The sequence below is a fragment of the Nicotiana tabacum genome, chromosome 19 (genome assembly GCF_000715075.1).
Source record: "Nicotiana tabacum cultivar K326 chromosome 19, ASM71507v2, whole genome shotgun sequence".
Taxonomy (NCBI): Eukaryota; Viridiplantae; Streptophyta; class Magnoliopsida; order Solanales; family Solanaceae; genus Nicotiana; species Nicotiana tabacum.
In genome coordinates this window covers 54,534,899-54,544,350 of record NC_134098.1, presented here as the reverse complement: position 1 = coordinate 54,544,350, position 9,452 = coordinate 54,534,899, and the positions used below count along the sequence as shown (strand labels likewise).

The window sequence follows — 9,452 nt, the reverse complement described above, 5'->3', positions numbered from 1 at the left end:
ACGATGCTTCCGAGGATAGAAATAAGAACAATATACAAGAACAAGTAAAGTTATCTTATTTAACTTGAGAATAGAATGTAGCATAAGTTTTGCCAAAGATTTCGTGTCGTTACAATGGCTATTGGGCCCATTATTTATAGCTAGACCTAGGGAAACAAGATACTAGGATCGAGCCCCTATTAAATGACAATAAAGGGGGTCATTGATGAGTATGTAATGACATGCTATTAATGCAAATATTCTCTTAAACGACTGCCCATTTAATGTCAGGAAATATTCCTCACTAAATGCCTTCCGATGACAAATATTCGATCCGCTCAAGTTGATTGTGCTCCCTTCGGGGTCTATTCGATACCAATGACAGTTATTGTTCTCAGTACTGGCTGTTACTCAATTTATTTTTTGCCTGTCTTCTGTCTACGTATTGCACTATCATTCGACCGTTTGATATAAGCCAATTTTACGCTAAAACAAATACATACTACTATTCGAAAAACAAATTGAGGAGACTGTGAGGGGCCGTAAATTGAGAAAGTAAACTGTAAAAGCCTAAAAGGTAAGATGGTGAAATGGCCGGTCCACTAGTTACATAAAGCGTGGAGTCACCGCATTTCTCTGTTTATGAAAGTTTTTGCCTGTTTACCGCCCCCGCAATCGGCCAAAAAATAATACAGCCATGCAAAGCAACAACTTTACTTCTTCAAGCAGTAACAACAGTTGTTTCACCAATCAGTTTAACCGTCATGTCATTGTTCCCTATCTTTTTCTGTCCATTTCCCCTTTTCCCCTACCTTTCAAATTAATTTCCCCTCTTCTTTCTTTCTTTGAGTTTCACACAAGAACTTGAAAGCAAAATCAGTATTCAGAATTACTTACTTGCTATTTCTTGAAAGTGGCGTTTTCCACTTTGGAAGATGAAAACAGGGGTATCAAGAAGCTGGATATTGGTGAACAATAAGGGACAAAGTAGTATCTTGGATTTGGATAAGTATGCAATTATGAAACGAGTTTCTATACATGCTAGAGATCTTCGTATTCTTGATCCTCTCCTTTCTTATCCTTCTGCAATTCTAGGCAGAGAAAAGGCTATTGTACTCAATTTGGAGGTGCACTTTTTTTTTATTGTTTTCTGTCTTTGTCACTATGATTTGCAGAAATCTAATTCTTGTGCTTTTTTTTGGCTGTTTGTTCACTGCCTTCAGCATATCAAAGCAATTATTACTACAGATGAGGTGAATTTCTTTTGCTTTCTACATTATATACCAGAATTTGAGGTGGTTATTATTTCGGATAAGATTTTAACTTATATCCAACGGTGGCGCAACTATCAAGCTGTAATTTAAGTTGTAGCATGTTACCTACCACTTACAGGTTACTAATTTCATTTATTATGAATAATTACCTGTAATTATTTTTTCGGTACCCTAATCGTGTGAAAATGTTTTACGCTGTCAATGTATACAAGTTAAACTCCGGATATATGATTATTAGCCGTCAATTTATTGCTTCCTTGGTTTCCAATAATAGAGGAATACCCCATTATTTTGTATGGTTTAATGATTGAAGTAGGTATTGCTTCGTGACCCGCTGGATGATAATGTAGCTCCAGTTGTTGAAGAACTTCAAAGAAGATTGCCATTGCCTGCTATTGGCTTAGGAGAAGGTGAAGATGATGACCAACCAGCTGTTAATGGGACAGGAAATGAAATGCAAAATGTTGAACCAACTGGTAACCGTTGATTACTATGTCTACTTTTTACACACAAGCAACAGGGATTGCTCATATTCAGTTCCTAACTAATTTTATTTGTGGATATGATACAGAGTTTCCATTTGAGTTTCGAGCTTTAGAAGTAGCACTAGAAGGTGTATGTAGTTATCTTGATACTCAGACACGAGAGCTAGAGACTGCTGCTTACCCAGCTTTAGATGAGCTCACCTCCAAGGTAAGATTGTAAACCAAATACAGAATGTATGCATTATCAGAAGAATATATAATAAGGTCATTTAAATGCTTAGTGCAACTAAGTGTCTACACTAAGTATGCGTTAACTAATCTGAAAAAGAGTGTGATAACTCTCTTTCATTGAGTGGTTCTTATTATTGTTAATCTGCCTTCAATGAGGTGGTCTGCTGCTCCCTAAAGTCTTTTCGAATTGCTACAGTCAAATGTCCCTAAAGGGGTGGGGGAAAAGCTTAGTTCTTGCGAAGATCCCTTAAGCATGGACTTCAAAACGAATGTTTGGAAACAAAAAAAGGAATACTGGAGTCTTTGTTGGCAAACAATCACTTGTTGATGGCGGCGGTATTAAGGAAGTTTTAGGCGAAAAACTTGCAATCTGAGGATTTATCTTCACCGCAAGACAGAGTTTGGCCCAATGCGGTCGTAAGAATTATCCATAGTACGTATATATAGTGCCATTTGACCATACCACCTTGCTATCTTCATCAACCAAAATTAGTTCCATTTTAACGGGAAGCTCCTAGCTCTTTACTTATGCATAAGTTAAATTGGCAAAATATTTGTTCCTCAACTGTTGATTTCATCCCTAGCAAGAGTGAAAAATTAGGGAAACCATTGTTTAGTTAATTTACTGGATAGCATTTTTGGTTTGATATGTCTGTGCTGGGAAATGTATGCTAGCTTTGTCTTCTTGCAACAAATATGTCAACTTCATTTTCTCCCTTGCCATATTATACCCTCAAAGTTGTCATGTAATATATACATTATTCATCCATCGAGTCTATAGATAGTTTGTTTCCTGAGTACCTTTGTTTTTTCAATTTGTGAAACAAATTTCACTTATTTGCAGATTAGTAGTCGTAATTTGGATCGAGTACGCAAATTAAAGAGCGCAATGACTAGGTTGACCAGCCGGGTTCAAAAAGTACGTCTCTCGCTGTTTTTCTTTCTCATGCTATGCCCCTTAATTCATAGACTAGAAATTTGTTGTCTATGCAAGAAATGGACTGCGATGAGTATAAATGGAGCGACATGGACAGGTAGGATTGATATAGCCAACTCCAACTTGCTTGAAAGTGAAGGGTTATTGTTGTTGCTGCAAGAACAAGATTTGAGTTTATTTAGAGAGGAAACATGGGCAGCTATAAGCCTATATTTTTCTTTCTGCACATTGAACTAACCTAATTGACTCTAAATTATGCCAATCTCTAGGTCAGGGATGATCTTGAACAACTTCTTGAAGATGATGATGACATGGCTGACCTTTACCTCTCAAGAAAAGTTGCCGGGGCTTTTTCCCCGCTTAGTGGCCAGGGGGGACTTTACTGGTCCCCTGATTCTCCAAAGTTATTGTCCAAAACAAGCAAGATTAGTGGAATAACTCAGGAGGAGACTGATGTTGAGGAACTTGAGATGTTGCTTGAGGTTAGTATTACCAGAACTTTTGGCAACAATCACGACATACATGTGCTGAAAAAATTGCATACTTTTGTAGGCTTACTTTGTGCAAATTGAAAGCACGATGAACAAGTTGACAACGGTAAGAAACTGCATAGAACATGCAGGAACTTGATGCCCTTAAACATACATAAAAACGAAATAATGGACTCATTTTGGAACTAAATAGTGATACTGGTGTTCCTTTATCCAGTTGCGGGAATATATTGATGACACAGAGGACTATATCAACATTCAGGTTACTCATTGTTGATTTAATTTGTTTAATAATACTAAGACTTTCTAGCTTTAGGAAACAAAAAATTAAACATTAAGTTTCCTTGTTGCAGCTGGACAATCATCGAAATCAGCTGATCCAGGTATGTTGAGACTTATAACGTCTGGTTAATATATGACTAGTACTGGATCTGTTCCGCTCTATTCAGACAGTAATACTCATATGATCTGTTGAAATTATTATCCTAAATTTGTTACTTCTCGACTGGTATTGGTAAATAAATGGCAATTCTTTTCTGCCTGATACCGCAGCTGGAGCTGTTCCTGAGTTCTGGTACAGTTTGTTTGACAGTGTACTCTTTGGTGGCTGCAATATTTGGAATGAATATTCCACATCCATGGAAGAAAGACCATGGTTACATTTTCAAATGGGTGCGCACACTTGACCAATTCCTTTCTTTTGATAGTATATTATGTCAGTGTATAGAAATTAAACTCTTATATGAAACGTTTCCAATTCCACACTTGGAGCGTTCTTTTTGTTTTAAACGGTTACATTACTGCAGGTGGTCATGCTTGCTGGAATTGCTTCTGCATCCATCTTTCTGTCAATAATTTCATACGCTCGGCACAAAGGACTTGTTGGATCTTGATTACTTCTATATATTATATACTACACCTACACCTACACATCAACATGTTCAGATTTCTTGATTGCGACTTCGAGGAAGGAGTGAAGACAAGAGCTAAGAGAGGGTTCAAAAAAATGTAAAAATATCACAGCTGAGAGTTGAACTTATTACCCAAGACATTTTTGTAACCCCTTTTTTCCGCTATGATAGAAGCTATTCTTGTATTGATGAATTCAACCATCACTATATATATATATATATATAGCAACATAACAATAAAATTCACCTCATGGACATGTAATGTTTTAAATTAGTGAATACGGAATACAGTTACATCCACAATTTTCTGTAATGAGTGCGAACTTAATATATGTGTGTATTTGAAAAACTGTAACTATATAGTTCGAATTTAAGACGAGTGTGTCAAAAATATTACATATATACTTTAATAAATATGCATGCTACCCTGCAACGGTTCTCACTGTAATTCTATCACAATAGTGAACTATATTAAATTTATAAATCGGCAGCTCTAAGGTAAAACTGCAAGATTTTAAAAGAGAGAGAAGAACACAGAAGGTTGCGTGGCTTCTACATATTAATTTATCTTTAATTTTTTTTCTTAGGTTTCACGCCAGCCAACTGACAATCTTCAAATCCGATAAGACTATAACAAAGCATTGCAGTGGGTGGTCTACAACTTTGTTAAATTCGAATACACAATAAAAGAAGAAGAGCAATATTGCAGAGAAAAGAGTGAGAATTCTTATTGCTTTGAGATGAATTACAATGGAATAAGACCTTTCTATTTATAGGGAAAGAGTGACTTAGCCACCAAGTAAAATCCCTAAAATCTCTCTAAAATAAAGACATTCACCTTAAATACAATTCTATTTATAACACTCCCCCTTGAATGTCTATTCAACGGATAATGTACCTCGTTAAAACCTTAACTAAAATAATTAAAACCCAGCGGGAAAAATATTCTAGAGAAGGAAAAAGAGTACACATGTTTAGAAATACGTCTTTTGGTTGTCTCGTTAAAAACCTTGCAAGAAAAATCCAGTGGGACAAAATCTTGTAAGGAAAAAAGAGTACAACACGTATTAACTTCGCCTGATACGAGCATCAGTTCATATCCTTGAGCCTTCGCATCCCAATCTTGTATACTAGTTTCTTGAAGGTTGACGTCGGTATAAATTTTGTGAACAAATCATCCATATTATCACTTAACGAATCTGTTGCATATTGATATCACCATTCTTTTGAAAATCATGTGTGAAAAATAACTTTGGTGAAATGTGCTTTGTCCTATCTCCTTTTATGAATCCTCCTTTCAATTGGGCTATACATGATGCATTGTCTTCATACAAAATCGTGGGTAGTTTGTCAAACTTCACCACATTTGTCTCGAATAAGGTGTGTTATAGACCTCAACCACACACATTCTCAACTTGCTTCATGAATAGCAATTATCTCAGCATGATTAGATGAAGTAGCCACGATTGATTGCTTAATCGATCACCAAGATATGGCAGTACCTCCACATATAAACACACAGCCTGTTTGAGATCGAGCCTTGTGTGGGTCAGATAAATACCCAGCGTCGGCATAACCAACAAGATCGGGACTGCAACTATTGCCATAAAATAAGCCCATATCGGTAGTCCCTTTTAGATACCGTAATATGTGTTTGATTTCATTCCAATGTCTCCTTGTAGGAGCATAGCTATATCTTGCTAAGACATTAACTGAAAAAGTTATGTCAGGCCTTATTGTATTGGCAAGATACATTAGTGCACGGTACTTCAAAACCAAGTAGCTCTTCATTATTTTCTTGAGGTTGAAACGGATCCTTATTCACATCAAGTGATCGAACAACCATCAGAGTACTTAATGGATGTGCTTCATCAATGTAAAACTGTTTCAATACCTTTTCAATGTAGGCAGATTGATGAACAAAAATCATATTTGCCAAATGTTCAATTTGCAAACCGAGGCATAATTTTGTCTTTCCAAGATCTTTAATCTCGAATTCATTCTTTAAATAATCAATTGCCTTTTGGAGTTTTGTAGGAGTTCCAATAAGATTTATGTCATCAACATATACGGCAAGTACAGCAAATTCTGATTTTGTTTTCTTTATAAAAATATATGGACAAATGACATCATTTATATATCCTCCCTTTAATAAATAATCACTAAGATGGTTTTACCACATTCGTCATGATTGCTTTAAATCATACAAAGATCTTTACAATTTGATTGAAATTATTTTTCGGGACTTTGAATTATGTGCGTCAGGCATTTTAAATCCCTCGAAATTTTTTATGTATATCTCATTATCAAGTGATCCGTAAAGGTAGGCGGTAACCACGTCCATTAAATGCATGTCAAGCTTTTCATGGATAGCAAAACTAATGAGATAACGCAACGTCATAGCATCCATAACGGGTGAATATGTCTCTTCACAATCGACACCGGGCCTTTGTGAAAATTCTTGTGCAACAAGGCATGCCTTATATCTTTGTACCTCATTTTTCTTATTCATCTTGCGTACAAAGACCCATTTATAGCCAACGGGCTTAACACCATTAGGTGTTTGGACTACAGGCCCAAAAACTTTACGTTTTGCAAGTGAATCCAACTCAGATTGGATTGCTTCTTGCCATTTTGGCCAGTCACGTCTTTGTAAACATTCTCTAACAGATTGAGGTTCAAGATCCTCACTATCTTGCATAATGCTAGATGAAACATTATATGCAAAGACATAATCTACCACTATATCCAATCGATTCAAATTTGTCTCAATATCAATTGGATTTATTGATAGGTTTCTTATTTTCTTGAGTCTCAGGCTCAGTGATTTCCTCATGAATCTCAGGATTGGTTCGCGGATTTCTTTATGAGACTCTTTCATAGTGTCATCTTGATCATTTGTTTTCCTTTTTCTAGGATTTTGAATGGTCTGCCATGTTTTATGCATGCTTTTGACTCATTAGTTATGATACTAGAAGATTGTCTAACAGGGACATCAATACGGATTGGAACATTCTCTGCAAGGATATGTGATTTTGTTATCCTTTTTAGATCCGTAAATGCATCTGGCATTTAATTTGCTATTTTTTACATATGGATAATCTTTGCAACTCTTTTTCACAAATAGAGGCACGTAGATCAAGATGAGACAATGATGGATTTTTTCACAAAATTTTTCGTTTGGTTTCACCAATTTCTCCATCTAATTTTGAGAAAAATGCCTCATCGAATCGACAATTTACAAATCGGGCAGTAAATAAATTCCCCGTTAATGTTTCAAGATAGCGAATAATGGAGGGCGATTCAAACCCAACATATATTGCTAACCTTCTTTGGGGACCCATTTTGGTGCGATATGGCGGTGCTACAGGCACATATACTACACATCCAAAAATTCTTAAATGGAATATATTAGGTTCATGACCCAAAACTAATTGCAACGGGGAATATTCATGATAATTTGTCGGTCTGAGACGAATTAGCATTGCTGCATACAAAATGGCATGACCCCAAATAGAAGTGGGTAACCTCGTTTTCATGAGTAACGGCCTTGCTATCAATTACAGACGTTTACTCAAAGATTCTGCAAGGCCATTTTGAGTGTGAACATGGGCTACAGGATGTTCCACTTTTATCCCAATTGATAAGCAATAATCATTAAATGCATTGCGCCCGTAATCAAATTATTCGTGCCATTAATTTTGCAAATGCGAGGTAGCGAGATGACAATAGGCACACATGAGACCATCTAGAAGATGCATCTATTAAGACCATAAAATATCTAAACGACCCACTAGGTGGGTGAATAGGTCCACAAATATCCTCTTGTATACGTTCTAAAAATGCAGGGGACTCAATTACAACCTTTGTTGGTGATAGTCTAATAATTAACTTGCTTTGATAACAAGAAGTGTAAGAAAATTCATTATTTAAAAGAATCTTTAAATTCTTTAATGGATGCCCATTTGAGTTTTCTATAATTCATCTCATCATAATTGATCCAGGATGTCCCAATTGATCCTGTCAAAGTACAAACGTATTGGAATCAGTAACATTTTGGTTTACAATAGAATGTGCCTCAATTGCACTAATTCTTGTCCAATACAGGCCACAAGACAAAGATGAGAATTTCTCAATAACCATTTTATGTCCAGAGACATTCTTGGTAACGATGAGATATTCAAGGTTATTCTCATCTATTGTCTCAATATGATATCCTTTTCGGCGGATATCTTTAAAGCTCAACAAGTTCCTCTTAGACTGGGAGGAGAATATTGCATTATCTATGATAAGTGTTGTTCCCCTAGGCAAAGTTATAGTATCTCTTCCAAAGCCTTCAATTAGATTACTACTACCAGAAATTATATTATAGTTGCATCTGCCTTACACATACTTAAATGAGAGAAATATTTCTTCTCTTAAAATATCGTATGTGTCGTACATGAATTAATTAAACAAATATTTTTACAATTGAACTTTGATCCAAATTTATTTTGAGAGATATCCATATTTGCTGCAAACTTAAATGAAGTAGACAATTTTATTATGCATAAATGAACAAGGATTTGCTGTTAAATTCCCTAAAGACAAAAATCATGTTCTCGTACATTTTATAACCCACAATCTGGTAGGATCAATATCACCTTGACGTCGTTAGAATAAAAAATATTAATAAAAAAAATTAATAGTACACAACATTTGTATTCTTACGTATTTGTTCCTAACACAAATCTTTACAAAATATGTGCTACATTATATTTGCCCGACACCATAATTAATTACCAGTTCAAACACCACAATCACAATAGTACATATTGATAATCACCATGCGCAAAACAAATACGGTTTCATCTTAAGCTTAGCATACCACAACGTTCATGTGGTATCAACATCCACTTAATTAAGTAATATCAAATATAGTAATTATTTCAAACAAATACTAGAACTATATTTAATCAAAATGAACTAACACTATCTCATAAAATAAATAATACTAATTAATACTAGTGTCTACTACTCATGTAAAGAACTGTGATTACATGATGTTTGTTTATTAGTTACTATGAATAGGCAAAAATAAAAATCAAACTGCTCAATCATCTTTAACCACAGATCCATCACCAATCAAGTGATCTATTTTTCTA

General features: G+C 35.3%; 1 protein-coding gene across 2 annotated transcripts; it reads left to right on the top strand.

Moving 5' to 3' along the window:
- The first annotated feature begins 763 nt into the window (after positions 1 to 763).
- Positions 764 to 4,556, top strand: LOC107825361 (magnesium transporter MRS2-I). Of its 2 annotated transcripts, none has more exons than XR_012702693.1 (11): positions 764 to 1,106; positions 1,203 to 1,232; positions 1,570 to 1,729; positions 1,825 to 1,946; positions 2,814 to 2,888; positions 3,176 to 3,388; positions 3,459 to 3,503; positions 3,615 to 3,659; positions 3,751 to 3,780; positions 3,978 to 4,069; positions 4,204 to 4,221. XR_012702693.1 is itself a non-coding variant. In XM_016652209.2 (11 exons), exons 1-11 carry the CDS (start codon positions 915 to 917, stop codon positions 4,288 to 4,290), a joined length of 1,119 nt encoding a protein of 372 aa, XP_016507695.1. In that variant the 5' UTR covers positions 764 to 914; the 3' UTR covers positions 4,291 to 4,556. The 2 variants fall into 2 exon arrangements, 1 of the variants encoding a protein (XP_016507695.1); XM_016652209.2 differs by having other exon boundaries at positions 3,950 to 4,069; positions 4,204 to 4,556.
- Positions 4,557 to 9,452: the final 4,896 nt, after the last annotated feature.